We start from the raw sequence: 22761 nt of genomic DNA, 5'->3' as shown, positions 1-22761 counted from the left end.
ATCTTTTAATAAATTCGAGTCACCCCCAATAAAACCTAAGATTTTGGTCTAAAAAATTGGTTCAATCAAAATATTAAATTGGGTATAAACCAAATTAAACTTAGTGACAGATGTAATTTTGAGTACATGATTAGCAAGATTCAGAACATAAAAATTACCGTGCTTAAACGTGATAATATAAATAAAGGAGAACGCCATATATGATATATGGAATTAAAAAGTAAGGTTAGATATTCATGTCTCCTTAAGTAAGCCATTCACGTCTTTGACCAAGCCGCAGAAACAAGAAGTTGCTTGAACCCATTCCAATTTCCATAAATGAAATCACCAACCCTGTATATTTATAATATTACTGTTATGGCTACATGCCATAAATCGTAATGGTATTTAAATATGCAGGGCTCCACGTCGACGACCTTCTAACAAAATAATACAGTTCAACCGCATGGGGTAAGTGTTTGCCATGTTCATGAAATGTTTATTCTCGCTTTAGTAACCACAAGACCCTCCAAATGAACACAGAAATGCCAGTAATACACCCATATAAACAAATCATTTGCTATTAGCAAAAATTTATTATAAAAAATCGTATAATTCTATGGACCGATTTCATATTTATCGAGACAAACTAACAATTTTTGTAATTTTGAATAAATTTTAATTAATAATATTGTGTTTAAAAAAATATGTTAAAAAGTATATTGTCAACACTTAACAGAAAAAACCTTCGTAAAAGTTAAAATAGCAAAAAATAAATTTAATATCTTACACTAAGACATATTAGGTAATTTTTATGAATTTCAATAAGGAACAAATTATGCTGAACTCCTTTTTTTGTTTAGATATTTAGTATAATCTGAGTAATCCATTTAAATCATTTCCATTCCTAAGAATCAAACGTTACACCTTACTTAAAAAGAAATCAAGCTTCTTATAACTTAGACCAAGAAGCATTTACCCAAAAAAATGAAAAGAAAAAAAACTAAAAAGAAACTTATAAAAGTATAGATTATTATCATAGACTCAAACAAACTCTTTCAAACACCCATTCGTCTTATTAACAAGAATTCGTCTTCTTATTATAAAAAACTTTAAAGAGTATAGGAAAGCAAAGTGGTAACATTTGGCATCTATTATTAGGCATTTCGACAAAAATAGTAAAGGCTACGAGGTACCAAGGTGTGAGGGTCTCACATGCTCATGTATCGTTATCATGAGACATAGTCTCTTTCGTCAAGGCTGTTAACAGAGAACTTGGTGGAGACAATGTCATTGTTTGTCTTCACCCCACTTTATTTACCTGCACATCATGTCCCCAAAAAAGCATGTTCAACATAATTTGGTAACTACTGGATACTTAGCAAGGTGACCAGATACCTTTCCATTACTGAAGTTGGTTCTCATGTGTGTGTGTATATATATATATATACACATGTCTTACCTAAGGAAAATTCAACCCCAAACTACACTTATCAGATGCCAGAAGCAAATGCACTGATTCTACTGCTAACATATTGAGGAACATGCATCAACAGACATGATAGAGAGGTCAATCAGCAATTTTTTTGTTTTTTATTCACTAAATGATGTTGGCATAGGTTGATCTTTAAAACAATTAATACAGGATTGACCAAGCATTTTATAGGAACCATTGCAACAGACACCAGAAGATCAAAGGATTCTCCCAACTATATACCTGTTACAGTGAACTGTCAAGAAAAAACTTGAAAATAATTAACAGTAGAGCGTCCCGGCAAAGCAAAAAAGACTCTAATCTGCCAATGAATGGTCTTCAAAATCTCTTATCGCGGTGTGCTGAGACCCATTTCTGAGGAAAATTGAAAACAGGAAAATTACATAAGCACCGATTTACAACAGGAAAAATTATCCTAAAATTGAATGACTAAGCAAATCAAGTGACATTCAACATAGATAATCAATAGCACAGCAAAACAACAGGGTGACATTTATTAGTGTACATGAAAAATGAGTATGAATATGTAAAAAGGCTAAATAAAATAAACATACAAGCTAGAAACAAGGGGCAATGAATTGAGCTGGAATGTTATACACTTTAGTGTTGCATCCGTTGGTTTTACTAGGAAATTGAAAAGGAGAGCTATAGATGAGTAATGAGTTTCTTAATCACATGGATGAAACTAATGAATTACAGGCATAATATTGATGTCATATAGGTCGTCTACTCTGAAAATGTGTAGGTAAATTGTGTACTAAAAAGTGTGGCTCATATTTCAATATTCTGAAGCAAAAGTAAATAAAACAAAACAAAAAAGTGAAAAATCACTATTTCTTTCCCCAACATCCCCTTTTTCCTGCATCCTTCTTTCTACTCCTGAAAAATGGATTGCAAAAGCAGTTTTTGATGGGGATTCACATTGACTAGTGATATATCAAAATAGAGCATATAAGCTAAAAGAGTGTATATATGCAGGAGGCAATTCTCATTTCATGACCCAAACCCAAATTATAAAATGGTATCAAAGCCTATTCTAGTAGTTATTGTTGAGCCTAATAGGCCACCTGATCGGGAATGTTTAGTCTTGTAAACTTTATACTCTACATAATCCTCGGCATGAGAGGGTGTGCATGTTGAAGATTCCACATTGACTAGTAAAATGGTCAAAATAGAGTATAAAAGTGGGGGACAACCCTCACCTCATGGCCAACTTTCAGTAAGGCTCAAACTCAAATTATAAAACAATTGCATCCCTTATGCTATTCTGTCAGGCTAATTAAACTAGTTTAACCACAAAAATCATGCTGAAAATTGTAATATCAAAAACTTACTGAACCAATCTATCTCTTTATTAAATTTAGTACGTATCACAAGTCTAACAACAATACTACTCATAAGTCATAACCAGAGTAAATAATAGTCAATAGCATGCTATAGTGACACCAGAGCATGCCCTGGTTGGCTACAAGATTTTAATTTACATAGTGGACAGGTTTTTGGTTGCAGCAAAAAAAATCAGACTGCAATAGAATTCAGAAACTCATTTACCCCCCCCCCCCCCCCCCCCTTCAGAACTTCAGGAAAACCCTCAGTGTTCTCTGGTCAGGCCATGATCTCAGTGGACAACTGTTCTGATCTGTCATCCTTCTTTCAGTCCTCAGTTTCTGTAGTATCTATTTGTTCTCTGACTTCTCTGTAATTTGATCAGCCTTCTATTGCAACAGATTCCACATTCTGAAACAGGTGTTTCAAGTTTCACTTTTCTCTAAAGTGTGTTCTCTTCTACCATTTTTTTAATTCTATAATTTGGGTTTAAATCTTTTAGCATTTGAACACGTATAATATAATTTTTTATATCATACCTAATCTCAATGTAGCAGTCATCCCACTATGGCATTTTCAGGGCTTGCCTATTCTAGATTGATAACTATATCAGAGTAGTCTTTGTCAATGTATATCATGTAAGTTTTGATGATGCCAAAAGTTTACTTGATGAGCACGGATTTAATCAAGTCGAAAAACAAGATCAAAAAAATCTAAGATAAGGACTTAATAAATTTGTTAAAAGAATCTCAATTTGATTGTTATAGTTTGGTCTCAAAATCTTTACTGTCAAAATTCTTTTATTAAAGTTAAATCAGTTCAAAAAAAATTTTTGAACTGGTAATCGATTACCAGGTTTGTGTAATCAATTACCAGAGAGTTTGTGAAAATGACATATTGAAAATTTTAAACTAATGAACCAACGACACAAGAATTTTTGAATTTTGATCTGTGTAATCGATTACAAGAGTCATGTAATCAATTACTAGCAAAGAAATTTCAAAAAAACTATTGAAAAATCACAACCCTTCAAAGATATGACTGTGTAATCGATTACCAGAGTCATATAATCGATTACCAGTAAAATAGTTTTAGAAAATTTTTCGAAAAGACACATCTCTTCAAACTGTTCTGAATAGGCAAAATGGGTCTATATATATATATATGTGTGTGTGTGTGTGGGTCCTTACTTCGAAAAGAAGGAATTTTCAGAAAACTTAACTTTCAAAACCTCTCTAAACATCTTTGGCCAAACTCCTGCAAATTATTGAAAATTCCTCTAAGATCTTCAAGTTGTATCATATGCTCTAAAAGAGAGAAATCATTATGTTCATCTTATAAAACTCAATTGTAATTAAGAGATTGTTTATCTCTTGATGTGTGAGAAACTCTAACACAAGAGTAAGGGATCTCAAGGTGTGTTCAAAGATTGTAAAGGATTTACAAGGATAATGGAAAATCTCAAGTAAGTTACTTGAGAACTGATGTAGGCACATGAAGTGACTGCACCAGTATAAATCGAGTTTGCAATTCTCTCTTCCCTTATCTCGTTTATTTTTATTGCAATTTACTTTTTCTTGTACATTTAAAGAACATTGTTAAATTGATTGTTGTTTCTTTTTCTACATTCTAAATCTATCACATATCATTTAAAAGGAGATTAAAAGTCGAAAAAATTTTAAAACTTAATTCACCCCTCTTAAATTATTGAGGTCACTTGTTCAATAATCTTTATATAGTGTGCACAATCAAAAAGTGAAATACATCATAAGTCTTCATAATGGCAGAAAGGCAAACATAGATTAAGATAAGTGCTACTCCTACAGAAGTTCTACCGTAGAATATGGATGATCAAAATATATACATTATTGATTTCTTAGATAGGAAAAATTAAATGCAATAATATTAATTATGGCTCTGATCTTGGTTTAAAAATTAATAATTTATTGCTTCAGATGTAGTCTATTGTGCCTTATCATTTAGGTACAGATCATGTTCTTATGCAACCTAAGTAATCAGTTCCGACTCAAATCTGAGAGCAACAATGAAGGTCTATGGAATGGCAAGTTGGCGGTAAGCACGTGTGAATGTTACAATGGATAAATCATTTAATGATCATGAAAAGGCTTTTCGGGTTCCTATGCATGGCCTTCAAAAGCGAGGCACTCACAAGCACACACAAACAACTTAGGGAGTATTAAGTTGCAGGATGTGTTTTGCATTGAAAGTTGAGTGAGTATCATTTAACAAGTTTGGAACCCCTCCAACCTGAAAGCATCATTTTTCTGCTTTTGCATCGAGTAAATGTAAAATCACGGCACGCTTTATATTGATAAAAATATTCTCTTAATTTAATATTATACTGCTATTTTAATAAAATCAAATAAGAAGAGTCATATCGTTTTTAGCAATTATATATCTAAAGTGATTTTGATCAACACTATCCAAAGTCCAAACAACATTCATTATGCCAAAATCACTTTCCAAATAAATGTTTCCAAACATAGTGTGCTTGAATTCACGTTGAATCATCCCAAATCACATTAAATACGAGTTAACATGATTTTAAACAAATGTTTACATGTTTGGTCTCACATCAAAGAATTAATTGAGTCCATAGTTGATTTTTAGTTGAAACAACTTTAGGTAGCTTTTGTATTGAATTAAAAAAAATTATATTAATTTTTACTATTAACTTTCTTTTAGAATAAAAACATTTAAACATAAATCACTTTTACTTCAAAATCAATTTCATTTAAAATAATTTGTGCAAACGCTTCACTCAAACACACATAAATAAATTCACCCAAACCCACATTTTAACCAAAATCAAGTTTGCACACTCTAATCAAAAACACATTAAGTGCTTCAACATATTTGGATTATACTGAAAATAATAATAAAAGAATATCACAAAAAATCACATGCCGCTAAATTTCATATTCTTTATTCTACTCCCATTATCATCTGTTCACAATGGCTATGGATAACATAGTTGACAGGCCACTCCCTAAGCAAAACTATAATCTAAGAAAAGAGGGGGAAGTTGCAATGAATGCTTACGGAGAGTAAAAGGGTAAAAAAGAATTTGGAGAAATCAAACTCCGGAGTTGGCATTGCAGAGCATACCCTGAGACAGCGACCTCGACCTACTCGAATCGATGCCCAGACATGAGGTGAGGCGCGCTGATGAAACCGCCGAGTGCAGGGGAAGCAGCGACTGCAGGCAACCGAGCTCACCGCCCACCCACCTGAACGCAAAAACACAAAACGAAATGAAATTCAATTGGATCCAAGAAAAGAGATCGCTTTACCCCTGAAGGGGACGAAAGGGACTTGCCTGGCCGTAACGGGAGAACGAGTTTTGAGGAGAAAAGACGACGGGAGGAGCTTCGAGGAAGGTTTGGTGATGGTGGATTTGATTATGGAGAATGCTGGTTGCGAAACAGATCTATAACGAGAAGCCATTGCAGGTTGCAGCTACCCTATTTCCACACAGATAGGGCTTTCACCAGTCGCAGTTGAGTTGAGGAATGGGTTTTGCGGGGGGTTTTTCTTTAAAGGAGTACTTTTTAATGCAGAAGAACAATTATGGAATTACAAGGGAGAAATGAAAAATAATGTGTCTTTAATTTAAATAGTTAAAATTAATAGTTTTATTCGTTTGTTATAAGGATATAATAACTAATTAATTGTTTTTTCAATTTAAATAATCTATTGATCTCTAAAAATCTTATTTTTTATTTTAGTTTTTACTTTATATAGATTTTTATTTAATTCTAATTCCTAAAAGTTAAAAAAATTACATTGATAGTCTTTAGTACGAAATCAAAATTTAATGGTTCACTAAAAATGTAAAAACTATAATGGAATAATATTTTGAAGAATGTTAATAATATCTAACAAAGTTTTTTTTCTTTGTCAGAAATCACAGATGACGTAAAAAAATATATAATATTAATTAAAACTTACCGCAAATTATAAAATCATAAAAGAAACTCATTATATATAAAATGAGACAAAAAAATACATTTTTAATAAATTTGAATCAATAGCAGAGACTTGAGAGTGCTTTACTAGCATTTTTTTTAAAATAGCATTTTATAAAAATAAAAAATGAAAATTTGATATTAAAAATACTAATAATTATTATCAAGCTCCTAAAAAAATACTACTAACATGACGTTGAATAAAATTAGAATTTATTTTCTTAAATAAAATCTAAGGTTCTAGTGACAAAAAAATACTAATAATTAGACTTTATTTTCTTAAACAAAATCTAAGGTTCTAGTGACAAAAAAATACTAATAATTTGTTTAAATCCTGCTTTCTTTTTCTTGCAAACTAAACAATAAAGGATTATTTCTTTCCTTTTCGTCAAAACTAAGATTGTGAAATCAAGTTTAATCCCTTTAACAAGTAAAAATACATAGAGTAGGTTAATTGAATTGAATTTTAGTTGAGTTTAATTTAACCCAATTTCAAATTTTGCTACCCCAAAAATTTATTATCTTAATTTAAATTTACATATTTGGTTGGGCTTGAGTTTAAGTTTGACTTTAACAAAAAATTGTAAATGAAACAGAGATTCATGCATTAAGATCCTCCTTTGGAGGATTGCCAATCAAACGCTCATGACAAATGCCTTTAGAGTTTGGCACCACTGTGCTACTGATGCTATCTGGCATATGAGAAACAAGCTGGTTTTTCAGCAGGTCCAAACCCAGGCTGGTCTTAGGAGATAGTTGAGCTATATTTTAAGGAGTCTTCCTTGGCTCCTTGTATGACTATGAAGTCCAGTTTTATTATTAAATGGATCATGCCATCGGAGGAAGTGCTCAAACTTAACTGTGATGGTGATGTAACTGATGGAAGGAGAGCCTATTGTGGTGGTGTCCTGAAGGATCACTTTGGCTCGTTCCTTTTAGCTTATGCATGTAATATTGTTTCATGCTCGGTTATTCAGCCCGAGTTATGGGCTGAAACTTGTTCCAGAAATAGGTTAACTTGAATGGATTAAGTCAGTCTACTTTAATAACCATTGTCAAAATCTCTCCCCTTCTCCTATTTTGAATTTGAATCACACAACCAATTGGGACATTGATTAAAAAAAAAAGGATACTGAACTTATAAAGAATGAAGACATGCTTCTTGCGTTACAAGGAAGGATATTTTACTAACAGGCTTTCACCCAACATATCCAAATAAAATAAATAAAAGTTTTTTGTTCATCCCTGCTAGACAGGATGCTGAAATTCATACAATTAGAGGTATAAAAAGGAAAGGGCTCTGATTAAGAATTAGTCATATTGAACACTACGAACTATAAAACCACCATAGCCATGTTGCATATGCCACAGTGACTATAACTACCGAATCAGCCAACGAATGCTAGATAATGCGTTAGAACACAGACCAAGTGGCAACAAGCTCAGGTGATTTGACCATATTAGCACATGCTTCTTGAATGCTGTCAAAGCAGGGGCAATCTCCCAGTCACCGAATCCACAGAAGATTTTGGTCCTGACATAAATCCAGTAACATGTAAAGCCATTCAATCAGAAAGTAGCATATTATTTGTCAAGGAAAAAGCTGTCAAGATAGGGAGCAACTTTGAAAAACATCAGCATCAAATCCATGAGTCTGTAGCATCCCATTGTTCAATTAATTGCAAAAGTATTTAGATTTTCTTGCTCGTGCTTTTGGTTATACATTACATACAACATACAAGCAACAGGGAAGCATACCAGGTCCAACAGCAAGAACAGTCTTTGATCCTGCCACACTGTTCCCATCTTCTCAAAAGATACCGATCAATGCAAAAGTAGGCAGTGGTGGTGGGATTTATCACTCCAAAAAGGATACCAAACAAAGAATAATACATTGCCTGAATGAACATTATTTGAGCATGGCTATGGAGTATAGCAAAATCACCTGTATGGGACAATCCTCATTTTGATGCTCAAAATGAAACTTTCTAAAACTGAACATGTAAAGTTCACATTTGTCTTTGCTTTAGAGATAAAGAAAGTTATTTCCTTCTGCATAACCAACTCTACAATATGCATCTAAAACTGTGAACAATGTCTCCCCACCCCCCACCTACCCCCACACCCAATAATGGATTATGTAAAATCATAGCCAAAAAGGCCATCATACAAAGCCTACAAAAATTGGATTGAAACTTGAAAGTTTAACCACATGAAGCAATCTTTTAAACTATTATGTTAAGTTATTTGTGGTCTTGTTTTTTCACAAAGGATATGCTGGTGGGTGGATTAGCAGGAGGTCCACCAATACAGAACTAGAAGATATCTAAATGCTCTGAAATGGACATTTATCAGAACAAAAGTACCTTTGCATTAATTCTGCGTAAATGCCAGTGGCAGCATCTGCAACAAAATGTGAATGAAAAGGCATAAACAATTGATAGTTTATAAATACTTATTATCTCCATATATCCATTATGCTGTTGAGCCATACCCAAGGCATTAAGCATTTCAGGATAACTTTGATACAAGATATCTACAGACCATAAGGATAATCCACCAATTGATATCAATTTTCGGCGTTCTGATACACAAGATCCTCCAAAGAGGCGAGTGTAGAGCATACTAGCTGGTGAGAGTTTCAAATGATAACCATTATACAACTCAGAGTTTCAGAGAAGAAGGAACTTAACTTAAAAGAGAGTCATTTAATAAGAAGGGAATATTATTCAATACAGTGTGTCTCAACATACAGATTCATCTTCATCCTCTTTATATAAGAGAGGAATGGAGTACAAAGTCTTATCCGGAAAAGGATAAGATTATTACAACAACAGATAACATAGAATCTACTCTATTACAGATAAGACAAGGCTGAGTAAACTTAAGATAAGGTAACCTCTAAACGACTGACACGACACGCGACACACAATGACGAGAATAGGATTACGGCCTTATCCAGGAGAGATTACTCTCTTTACAGCACACCCATATACAAGATTTCTTCAGCCGTCACTAGTCTGATCTGGTGGATAATGACAAGTTGTAATGTTGTACCTCTGATCAGGTGAAACTTCCGTACACTGGGTGGTGGTAAGGATATAAGATATCTCTTTTTGTGTAACAATTCCTCCATCAATTGAGTATTGTAGTCTTCCCAGTCTTATTCTAATGCGGAATGGTCATCAACCAAATCTTCCACCTTGCCCATATGGTTGGTTCACACAAATCTCACCCAATTTCACACAACAGTTCAAATATACCTCCAAAGGATATCTCAAGGTCAAATATTTGTGTTGGGGTATATTTGAATCTCATGGTTTCATGCAGAAAATGGAAGTAATGAAACTTAACATAGTCAAGGATCTGTGCAGGAGTATGAGTAATCAATCCTGAGGAAAAACCTTAATAGTTTTGGCTATTTCAGATAATGATTTTGCCATGAATATCAATGGAAAGAAGTGAGTGAAAGTTATCACCTTAAAGGTCTTGTTGTTGTCTGGTCTGGATAAGAAATCAGGAATCAAATTATTCTTCCATTATTTTATGTGTTTCACAGGAAAAATCACAGGAACCAATCCTTGAGCCTTAAAATTTGAGGATATGATGACATCTTATTTTTAAATTTCAAAATTTTTGGAAATGATCAATTGTCCATGTGTACCTGAAACTGGTGTCCTCTCCAATGAAAATCAAATTTCTTGATTCCATCTTTTTCACCGTCAAGGCCTCTTTGAATGTAGTATGATAATGTTTCTCAACTTCCTTGAATTATCCACTGGCATGGCCACAGTAATAATTTTTTTCTCCTTCTTATTCTATTATGATAGCTCCCCAATAATGATCAATTGCATCAGTTTGTAATATCCTCTCGTCTGTTCTAGGAATCTTCAAGGCTGGGGTTTTGGGCAATCTTATTGAGTTCTTTCACTGTTATCGTGTCTGTTCTTCTGACCATGAAGAAGAGTTTTTCTTCAAAAGTTTGGATAATGAACTGGTATATTGGGATGCTCTGAGAATAAAATCTCTGATATAATTTACAATTCCCAAGAATTGTTGGATCTGTTTGACTATGAGATTTTCATCAGGAAAATCTAACAACTCTTGAGAGCTATGTGAGACTGAGGCTGGTAAGTACCCTGAAAAAAATGCATCCCTAAGAAATCAATCTGGGATTGAGCAAGTTGAATCTTTTTTGGGATTGAGCAAGTTGAATCTTTTTTTCTGGGAGCATGATCCCATGCCGGTTGGCTATCTAAAAGAATTTATTCAGTAGTTTTGTATGAGAGGCAATATCCTTTGAGAAAAGGAGGATGTCATCTATGTAGAAAAGGAGGATGTCATGGCTTTCTGAAAGAGAAAGAGTGCTACTTTTAGACCAAAAGGTAGGACTGTCCATTGATACTGAGCATTTGGAATACAAAAAGCTGTTTTATACCTGTCTTTAGGTCTTAGGCCAAATTACCAAAAACCTGATTTTAAATCAAACTTTAAAAATAAGTTTCATTCTCTGATCAAGGTTGGGAGAGATGAAACCTTTGGGATGAGAAACTTATCATCTCTAAGGAAATGATTGAGAGGCTTATAGTCAATGACTAACCTTTTCGTTCCCCTTAATTTTTCAGCTTTTTTTCTACATAAAAAGTTTGACATGCCCAATTTGACTGGGTTGGCTCAATCAATCTTTGTCTAAGCATATCTTGACATTCTTGTCTGGGTACTTGTAGATCAGGTGTCATCCCTGGATGGGTTGCTTTTGTTAGATTGATATTTTCATTTAATCTGAATGCTAGATCAACAAAGTATTCTTTGTTTTTTCATGAAGGATATGTGTTACTAAGTCAGTTCTAAAAAATTTTCCATCAACTGCTACAAAATAGGCTACTTCATTTTTCCAATATTCTTGTAGAAGAATATATAGATCCATCATTCTCCTTTGAGCTCCAGTATCTATACAGGCAATAACTTTGATAGGTTTTTCAAACTTTTTTGCCAACACTTGAATTTCAACACATGGTTGAGGAATCAATGGCATGATAGATTGTTCTTCTTGTATAGAGAAGATGGGGATTGGAGGAGCTAGAGATTCTTCATCAGAAGAATCTGTCTGATTTTAAGGCAAATACAGTCTCATCATCTAGTTCACTTTGTTCAGGGTACAGAGATTTTATATCATCATATTCACCGATTTGAATATAAGGAATTAGTCTAATGGCCTTTTGTGACTTCTTAGGACAATTTTTTGCAAAATGTCAATGTCTGGTTGCAGATGAAACATCTTTGTCTCCTGAATTTTCCTTTCCTCTGGCTTCTCCTGAAAAACTTCAATGGTCTTTTTTTTCCCTTGGTGTCAGCTTGTAGGGCTTTCTTTTTCTTTGGTGAACAATGGCAAGTCTTTTTCTCTACATTTGATCTCCAAGTAAGGCTTTTTGGATGCTCTGCTATACTTGGCTTTTCTGTTCATGATATATGAGAAATACTGATGTTGATGTTGTCTGCATAGTTTATCAACGACCTCCAGAGTGAATTGATGGATTTGTCCCATAGACATGGTAGAAAAATCCATTTGGGCGACCGCTACATCTTGTTTAAATCGGTGAATATGATGACATAGAATCTCTGTACTCTGAACAGAATGAACTAGATGATGAGACTGAATTTGCCTTAAATCAGACAGATTCTTCTGACGACAATCTCCGGCTCCTCCAATTCCCATCTTCCCTATACAAGAAGAACAGTCTATCAGGCCAGCGATTCCTCAACCATGTATTGAAATTCAAGTGTTGGCATGACAAAAAAGTTTGAAAAATCAATCAAAGTTATTGTCTTTATAGACACTGGAGCACAAAGGACGATGATGGATATAGATCTTCTTCCACAAGAATAGTGGAAAAATGAATTAGCCTATTTTGTAGCAGCTAATGGAAAATTTTTTAGAACTGACTTAGTAACACATACTCCGATAGACATCAAGTTCTTCCCTGATTGTATCATCTCTCGATCGAAGTCATTGGAAGCAAATTGTCTGGTAGAGACCTCGTCATGGATGATGTCTATACTACCGCCAATAAACTCTAAATACATTCTACCGGGATCAAATTCAAGAGAGAATTCAAGCCTTTTTCAGAAATTACAAGGCTCTTCTCTTTAGCGGAGGCCCCGCCAAAAGTTGGAGAGTTTAAACAAAAGATTTCCTCCCTATGCTTAGAAAGTCACGAAGATTTCAACCATCCATATCCTCTATAGAAAAAACAAAGAATACTTTGTTGATCTACCATTTAGATTAAATGAAGATATCAATCCAACAAAAGCAACTCATCCAAGGATAACACCTTCAGATCTACAAGCAATCATACAAGAATGCCAAGATCTACTGAGACAAGGATTGATTGAGCCAACCCAGTCAAACTGGCATGCCAAGCTTTTTATGTAAAAAAAAAGCTGAAAAATTAAGAGGAAAGAAAATGTTAGTCATTGACTATAAGCCTCTCATTCATTTTTTTAAAGATGATAAGTTTCCAATCCCAAAGGCTTCATCTCTCCCAACCTTGACCAGAGAATCAAATTTATTTTCAAAGTTTGATTTAAAATCAGGTTTTTGGCAACTTGGCCTAAAACCAAAAGACCAGTGTAAAACAGCTTTTTTTGTATTCCAAATGCTCCACTATCACTGAAGAGTCCCACCTTCTGGTCTAAAAGAGTCAAAAGAACCGTAAGCAAGAGACCTAAATAGGGTGCGAAGAAAACTACATCGTCGAAGGGAAGCCGGAAGCGAAGGCTATCCACAAGGAAGCGACTTACCTTCTTACTAGCAGAATGACATGGCAAAGCCTTTAGCACAATCAAGCAATCAAAGTAAGAGGAAAAGATCCAAGCTAGCCCAAGCCCCGAAAGGAATCCATCTCAACCCCTCTTACTAGATTGAGAAAAAGCGATCTCAATACGATCTTTTTAAACCAATTTATCACTGGCATTGGAACGCACCATTCTATACTAAACGCAGCACCCTCTCTCTTCCAGAAAGCCATGACCAAAATCTTTTAACCTATTCTAGAGAACACTATCGTTTACATAGATGACATCCTCCTTTTCTCAAAAGATATTGTCTCTCATAAAAAATTGTTGAATCAATTCTTTTAGATAGCCTACCAGCATGGGATCATGCTCTCTCACATAGCTCAAGAGTTGTTAAATTTCCCTTCTCCATGGTGGGAGAAGAACAGACGATAGCTCAAGGAGATCGCCCAAAACCCCAGCCTTGAAGATTCCTGAAACATGCGAGAAGATATTACAAATGCAAGTGATCATTATTGGGGAGCTATCATGATAGAACAAGAAGGAGAAAAGAATTATTACTCTGGCCATGCCAGTGGACAATCCAAGGAAGCTGAGAAACGTTATCATACTACATTCAAAGAGACACAATAAAAAATGGAATCAAGAAATTTGATTTTCATTTGAGAGGACATGAGTTTCAGGTTCACATGGACAATTCATCATTTTCACAAATTTTGGAATTTAAAAATAAGATGCCACCAGATACTCAAATTTTCCTCCTGTGAAACACATGGAAGAATAATTTGATTCCTGATTTCTTATCCAGACCAAACAACAAGATTGTTAAGGTGATAACTTACACTCACTCATTCCCATTGACATTCATGACAAAACCATTATCTGAAACTGCTAAAACTATTAAGGTTTTTCCTCCGGGATTGATTACTCATACCCCTGCACAGATTCTTGAATATGTTAAGTCTCATTACTTCCATTTTCTGCATGAAACCATAAGATAATATACTCCAGCACAAATATTTGATCCTGAGATATCCTTTAGAGGTATATTTGAACTGTTTCTGAGAAATTGGGTGGAATTTGTGTGAACCAACCATATGCACCATTTGGTGTAATACAGTACAATATTCAATCCTCATCGTCATAAAACCTTTGATGACATACAACATGTTGACATATCCATATAAATATGAATATCTTTAATGGAGTATTAGAGTGGTTTTCTACTTTAGCATGACGGCGTATGAAGCTGAAACAAATTCTAGACATTGAGAGACAAAGAGGAATCTCACGAGATCACATAGGAAAACTAGTTTCTATTGTGATTATTCACCGTCCTTACTTTATGGAGCAAGGACAACTTTGGTCTAGAAACGAAGTTCAAATTTGGGGAACTTTTGAAGCATATCCCTTGGAAGGAAGTTATCGCAACTAGCTGGCGAGACATCTCTGTGAAGTCAACAATTACTCATACCTGTGGATCCAAATCTACCAAGTTCATCTCAAAGGCCAAAGGATAGTTATCCTAATGATAGGATAATACTTCAAGATACTGGTCAAATTCAAACAGAAATTTATGTTCCAGAACCTGAGTTTCAGAAAGGTGGAAGATTTGGTTGATGACCATTCCGCATCAGAACAAGACTGGGAAGACTACAATACTCAATTGATGGAGGAATTGTTACACAAAAAGAGATATCCTTATCACCACCCAGTGTACGAAAGTCTCACTAGATCAGAGGTACAACATTACAACTTGTCATTATCCACCAGATCAGACTAATGACTGCTGCACAAATCTTGTATATGGGTGTACGGTAAAGAGAGTAATCTTCATGCTACTTAAAGCTTTGAATATGTGAGGAGAGAAACTTCTCCCTCAGTTGCTTAGTTTTATTTCAATCAAATAACATATATATATACAAATAGGAGAGAGACAGCTTGACAAGCTTTGACAAGACAGTACACACTGCTGTCTTCTTCAACAAGATAAAATAGGGAAATCTACTCTAAAGATACATCTAATAATACCCATAATTATAACACTCCCCCTCAAGCTGGAGCATATAAATTATATGCACCAAGCTTGGAACATATAAACTGAATTCTAGGCCCCCTTAAGGATTTAGTCAAAATATCTGCTGGCTGATCATTGGAATTAATGAATTCAGTGACAATCTCTTTAGACAGTAGCTTCTCCCGAATAAAGTGACAGTCAATCTCTATGTGCTTGGTTCTCTCATGGAAGACTGGATTTGAAGCAATATGCAGAGCAGCCTGATTATCACAATACAACTTCATTTGCATCACTTTGCAGAATTTCAACTCTTCAAGAATTTGTTTGACCCACATAAGTTCACATGTAACTACAGCCATAGATCTATATTCAGCCTCTGCACTAGATCTAGCAACAACAGTTTGCTTCTTACTTTTCCAAGAAATAACATTCCCTCCAATAGAGACACAATATCCGGATGTGGATCTCCTATCCATAGGACAGCCAGCCCAATCTGCATCACAATATCCAGATACTTGTGTATTACCTTTGTCTTCATAAAGTAATCCTTGACCTGGAGCTCTTTTAATGTATCTAAGAATACGCATAACAGCATTCCAATGATCAACACGAGGGTTTTGCATAAATTGGCTCACCACTCCAACAGCAAAGGAAACATCAGGTCTTGTAATGGTGAGATAGATGAGTTTTCCCACAAGTCTTCTATATCTCTCGGGATCAGAATACATTTCACTCTGATCTGCAAGAAGCTTCAGATTCGGATCCATAGGACTATCAACAGGTCTACAATTCTGCATGCTTGTCTCCTCCAAAATGTCAAGGGCGTACTTCCTTTGAGAGATCACAATACCATCTCCTGACTGAGCCACCTCAATACCAAGGAAGTACTTCAAATATCCCAAGTCTTTGGTCTGGAAATGACTAAATAAGTGTTCCTTTAGCTGAATAATCTTAGAAGCATCATTCCCTGTAATCACTATATCATCAACATATACTATCAAGTAAACACATTTTCCAGGGGATGAATGACAATAAAAAACAGAATGATCAGTCTCACTACGTTTCAACCCAAAAAGTTGAACAATATGACTGAATTTACCAAACCAAGCCCGAGGGGATTGCTTCAACCCATAGAGAGATCGACGCAGCTTACAAACAAGACCATACTCCCCCTGAGCAACAAACCCAGGAGGTTGCTCCATATAAATTTCTTCCTCAAGATCACCATGAAGGAAGGCATTTTTAATATCAAGCTGATGGAGAGGCCAATGACGCATGGCAGCCATAGCAAGAAAGAGACGGACAGTAGTGATCTTAGCTACCGGAGAGAAGGTGTCACAATAATCAAGGCCATATATCTGAGTATAGCCTTTAGCTACTAATCGAGCCTTAAGTCGATCAATTTCACCATTAGGCCCAACTTTAACTGCGTAGACCCATCTACAACCCACAGCCTTCTTACCAGGAGGAAGAGAAACAAGTTCCCAAGTACCACTATGTTCAAGAGCCTGCATTTCATCAATCATAGCTTGTCTCCATCCAGGATGACTAAGTGCCTCATGAATATTAGAAGGGACAAAATGTGAAGATAGAGAGAAAATAAACGAAGAATATAAAGGAGACAAACGATGATAACTCAAAAAGTTATAGATAGGATGAGGATTACGAGAGGATCTAGTACCTTTTCGGATGGCAATGGGCCAATCTGAATCAGAGGGATGAGAAGTGGCAGGATCCATGGCTTGAGGATTGATTGAAGAAGGAGGAGAATCATGAAAAGAAGCTTCAGGTATTGAAGGACCAACTTGTTGTATCCTGCATTGGTTTGTGAGAAGAGGTGGAGAAGCAACTTCAGTTGGATGAGGTGGAGAAGAAGGAACCTCACTGACATCTGGATTTGAGGTATCTAGAGGACATGGAGAGGGAATTGGAAGGACATTCTGGATGGAAGAAGAATGGTCAGTAGATGATGGGTAGAATGGTGTGCCTTCAAAGAAGGTTACATCTGCAGACATGTAGTATCGCCTGGTGGATGGTGAGAAGCATTTGTAACCCTTTTGAAGACGAGAATAACCTAAAAAGACACACTTAATTGCACGGGCAGAAAGTTTGTCTAAACCAGGGGAGAGATTATGAACAAAACAAGTACAGCCAAACACTTTAGGTGGAACATGGAATAAATGATCATGAGGGAAAATGATTGAGTGAGGAATTTGATTCTCAAGAGAGGAGGAAGGCATTCTGTTAATTAGGAAACAAGCAGTAAGCACCGCATCCCCCCAATGGTGTGTGGGAACATGAGAGGCTAGCATTAGTGATCGTGCGATGTCAAGGAGATGACGATTTTTCCTTTCGGCGATACCATTTTGTTGTGGTGTATGGGGACATGTAGATTGATGTAGAATGCCTTTTGAAGATAACAAAGAGGAGAAATCATGAGAGAAATACTCTTTGGCATTATCACTTCTAAAAACCTGAATTGTTGTTTTAAATTGGTTTTCAATCTCATTGAGGAAGGACATGAAAATAGGCAAAAGTTCAGATCTGTCTTTCATTAAATAAACCCAAGTACATCTAGAAAATTCATCAATAAAAGTTACAAAATATCGAAAACCAAATGAGGAAACACGACTTGGTCCCCAAATATCAGAATGAATGATAGAGAAGGCTGAATTACATCTTTGAACAGTTTTTGGAAATGAGGACCTAACATGTTTTCCTAGTTGACAAGGTTCACATTCTAAGACTCGAAGATTCTTCAGACTAGGGATCATCATTTTCAGTTTTGGTAGACTTGGGTGACCTAGACGATCATGCAAAAGTTTGGGGTTTGAAGTTGCTGAACAAGAAATAGAAAAGTTGGGCTTCAAGTAGTAAAGTCCTCGTGATTCACGTCCTTCTCCAATCAATCGACCCGTGCCATGTTCCTGGATAACAAAAGAATTAGCGGTAAAGGTTACTGAGCAATTTAATGAACGGGTTAACTGACTCAATGAAATTAAATTGTAGGGACATTGAGGAATAAACAAAACAGAATCCAACTTCAATGAGGAAGATAAAGACACATGACCACTCCCTTGAGCTGCAACTTTGGAACCATTAGCCACAGTAACAAGATGAGGAATTTTTGGAAAAGAAATGGATGTAAAAGAAGACTTGTTACCAGAAATATGATCAGAGGCACCTGAATCAAGTATCCAAGGACTGGGACCATCAATAGATTGAGAAATACATGTTGTTGAATAACATGGTACAGAGGAAGATGAAGTCTGGCTGCTGGATTTCTCAGATTTCAGCTTCAAATATTCTTGATATTCTTTATCAGAGAACTTAGACTCTGATTTTTCGGTTTCGGTCTGAGTTACCTGAGCTACTTTGTCAGGGAAGCCATGCAAGGAGTAGCAAGTCTCTTGTGTGTGGCCCATCCTCTTGCAATATGTGCATTGAGGACGTCCACCTCTCCCACCACGGCCTCCTCTACTGTTACGTCCTCCCCCTCTCCCACGAGGTGCAGCCATGGCTGACGTCTCCACTACATCAGCCGGATTTTCTTCTTTCAATGCATGGGGAACACGAAGCAGCCTAGTGATGAGAGAATCCATCGACGGAACCTGATCTCCAGCTAAGACTTGATCACGAACGTGATCAAAGTCTGAATGTAAACTTCTCAAGATGAGAACCATATAGAACTTATCTAGCTTTCTATTCACTTCCTCCAACGATTCAGCCACAAGGAACCTCTTCAATTCTTCCACTGCTGCCCGAGCTTTACCTATGTGTGCAATCATATCGTGGCTGGTTTGTTTGAGAGCTGTGACCTTCATGGTTGCATCAAACAAACTCTGAATATCATTGGCAAAGATTTCCCGGGCCTTTTTCCAAAAGGAGCAGCATGTTTTGAACGATCTGAGAATCTCCAAAACATCTGCCTCAACTGACTGCCATAAGACAGCACAGAGCTGATAATCTAACTTTTCCCACTCAGGTCTTCTATCATCCGGAACTGCCTCAGCATCTTTTTCAAGATGGTCATGATGCCCTTGCCCAAGGAACCACAGTTCTACTGAAACAGACCAGGATAAGTAATTTTTCCAATTGAGCTTTGCTGTTGTGATAGTGGGAGTTCCAGAAAACGAAAGTATTGGGCCAGACGAAGCCATTTTCACTCACAGATTAAAGGAAACTAAAGTAGAGAGACAAGGAAGGCACAAGGTGGCTCAACGAAGTGCCGAAACCAAAAACTAATGGCTGATATGGACTCAGGAGAGCCCGACGAGACGGCCGGAAGCAAACGCGCGCGTTTCCGGCAAGGGGAGGGCGGCGCGTGGTGGTCACGCGCCGGCGTTTGGCGCGCACGAAGATGGCGCGTGACGGCGCGTGACGGCGCGTGGGGAAGCTCCTGGCCCAGCGGTTAGTTGCGCTGAGTTGCGCTCCTCGAGGCGCACAAAACCCTGTAGTCGCCGGTTGAAACGGCCGGCGGACGGCGGTGGATACGACCCGCTCTGATACCAACTTAAAGCTTTGAATATGTGAGGAGAGAAACTTCTCCCTCAGTTGCTTAGTTTTATTTCAATCAAATAACATATATATATACAAATAGGAGAGAGACAGCTTGACAAGCTTTGACAAGATAGTACACACTGCTGTCTTCTTCAACAAGATAAAATAGGGAAATCTACTCTAAAGATACATCTAATAATACCCATAATTATAACAATGCTAAGGATGATAGTAATCCTATTGTGTGCCACGTGTCAGTCGTTTAAAGGTTGTCTTATTTTAAGTCTACCCAGCCTTATCTTGTAATAAAGTAGATTCTATGTTATCTGTTGTTGTTGGAATAATTTTATCCTTCCCCAGATAAGACTTTGTATGGTTATCATTTGAAACTCTCACAAGCTAGTATGCTCTACACTCGCCTTTTTGAAAGATCTTGTGTATCAGAATGCCCATCATTTGGTGGGTTATCCTTGTGGTATGTAGATATCTTGCATCAAAGTTATCCTGAAATGTTTAATGCCTTGGGTATGGCTCAACAGCATAATGGATGGATATACGGAGATTTCAAAAAGAGGATATCAAAGGGTAATTATTACATGAGGACGAGGAGTAAGAGAACAAATTTGAGACAAAGAACAACTCAAAAATTAACAATAATTGCATATCTTATGAGCACATTGAGATGCAATCTTTCCGGATTTCATCTTTAGGTCTTGCCGAACAACCAGAACCTGACACAAAACACTTAAATATAGAAATCAGAAATTTCAATACATATAATGGAAGATGTTCCTCACAATTAAAATGAATGCATATTATCTATTTACACTGCCAGTAAAATTTTGGAAACAGGAGAGCAGTTCAATTAAACTAATTATTGAATAATTACAAGCAAGATTACAGAAAGTTTTTGTATATTGACTGCTTCAGATTACTTTTAGAAAAGAAAAAAAATAACAGAAGTTATAAACTCATTCCTGGGTTTTGTTCAGTGATTCCTATTCTAACTTTCTAAGCATCAAATAGCATTTTGTTTCCTTAGCAGTTCATTTGATTAAAACAATGCAGAGAAGACTGTTGAGATGTGTATTGCATAAACTTAATCATCATTCATTAGGAAAACTTTCTTTCTAATTGAGAAATTACAGATTGACAGTAAAAGCACCACTTCTATCCTGTATACCTTCCGTCAAACTAGAATGACTTGTTCACATAGTGCATCTTTAGTTTCACATTGAGTTATCCAAAATCAAGTTGAAATACCAAATATCACGATTTTGAGTAAATGTTCACATGTTGGTCTCGTGCTAAAGAATTTATTTTGAGCCCATAATGGATTCTGAGTTTAAACAAATTTAGGCAGCTTTTACATTGGATAAAAATTTGAAACCGAGTTTTAAAACAAAAACACTCAACATAAATCACTTCACTTCAGCATTAAATTTAACTAGAATCAATTTTGCAAAATCAATTTCATTCAAATCACTTTTGCAAACGTTCAACCAAACAATTGTACAAATAGTCAACTACATCAGAATTACAGGCATGGAATAACTATTGACAGGTAAAGCTTCCATTATATGAAAGACTGATAAATATTATGAAATGAACAAACCATTTTAAGTTCTTGATCACCATTGCTTGAGACTGCGAGTTGCTGTTGTTGAGGTTTGGCAGATGAGAACATTTTCTTGGACAAGTGATTTCTACTGGGCTTTGATAAATCCAACAACAGACCAAAAATGAAACCTATAACAAGCCCTGGAATGAAGTTCTCAGCCTTGAAACTTCCTGCTAACCATTCTCCTTTTTGCTTTTGTTGTTGCTGCGTTTACATACAAAGTTACAAACAATACCAATAATACTTGGGTACACAAATAGCGTGTATAAGGGAATTGACATGGCTCCCAATATAAGGGGTTAAAGAGAATAACTTAAAAGATATGAATTTTGGACTACCCCTTTTCTGGGAGAGGTGCTTGGTTATAGGAGAGGATGGTGAAACATTTTGTATATCAAATATGCGTTAAAAAAATGATTTTTTCTAAATATTAAACAATGTGGATATAGTGAAAGAGGGCAATAACTGTTTTGCTTAGTTGTTGGAACAAAAAACACAAAAGAAGAGAGATATGGGAAGTGAAAGACATGAAACCAACCTGGTCGCGAGATTGATTAGTATTTAGGACGGAAAGGAACATTGGGTGTTTGCAGTGAAGGATGAAGGGACATGAATGAGCAAAGGTTGAAAATTTGAGGTTGAAGTGCTGTTTTGTTAGTGGCAGCACAAAAGGGTAAGTGGATATTGAGAAGATAGAACAGGAATCAAGATTACCCGTGGCAGCTTTGGACAGAGCATGCCGCAGTACTTAAATATATATTTTTTTTACATACTGTAATTTAGTGTTTATTATTTTATTTTGTTTTTATAAAAAAAATCTTATAAAAAATATTCATTTTATTTTTTGTCGAAAAGCACTTTAAATAAAAAAAATTACTATTTAAAGTATTTTTTTTATGATTCAAAGCTTTATATAAAATATTTTGAAGATAAAAATAAAACAAACATATTTTAAAAAGTTTAAAATAAAAAAAATTACAATGATAAAAATGAAAAAAATACTAAATTAAATAAAAAATGTATTTAAATCTTTTATTAA

At 35.6% G+C, this 22761-nt stretch overlaps 2 protein-coding genes across 2 annotated transcripts; both read right to left on the bottom strand.

Annotated features, from left to right (window-relative positions):
• Window positions 1–1543: 1543 nt before the first annotated feature.
• LOC100820535 (protein NONRESPONDING TO OXYLIPINS 2, mitochondrial) lies at window positions 1544–6402 on the bottom strand. Its single transcript, XM_041014870.1, has 3 exons — window positions 6141–6402; window positions 5930–6051; window positions 1544–1828 (listed from the first exon to the last, which is right to left on the bottom strand). Exons 1-3 carry the CDS (start codon window positions 6266–6268, stop codon window positions 1803–1805), a joined length of 276 nt encoding a protein of 91 aa, XP_040870804.1. The 5' UTR covers window positions 6269–6402; the 3' UTR covers window positions 1544–1802.
• Window positions 6403–20723: 14321 nt separating this feature from the next.
• On the bottom strand, window positions 20724–22437 carry LOC121174779 (probable peptidyl-tRNA hydrolase 2). The gene is made up of 3 exons (XM_041014869.1): window positions 22261–22437; window positions 21717–21926; window positions 20724–20832 (listed from the first exon to the last, which is right to left on the bottom strand). The coding sequence occupies exons 1-3, from the start codon at window positions 22300–22302 to the stop codon at window positions 20749–20751; spliced, it is 336 nt and encodes a 111-aa protein (XP_040870803.1). The 5' UTR covers window positions 22303–22437; the 3' UTR covers window positions 20724–20748.
• Between the last annotated feature and the right edge of the window lie 324 nt (window positions 22438–22761).

Source organism: Glycine max, chromosome 4, assembly GCF_000004515.6.
Source record: "Glycine max cultivar Williams 82 chromosome 4, Glycine_max_v4.0, whole genome shotgun sequence".
Lineage (NCBI taxonomy): Eukaryota > Viridiplantae > Streptophyta > Magnoliopsida > Fabales > Fabaceae > Glycine > Glycine max.
This window is presented reverse-complemented; position numbering and strand designations above follow the sequence as displayed.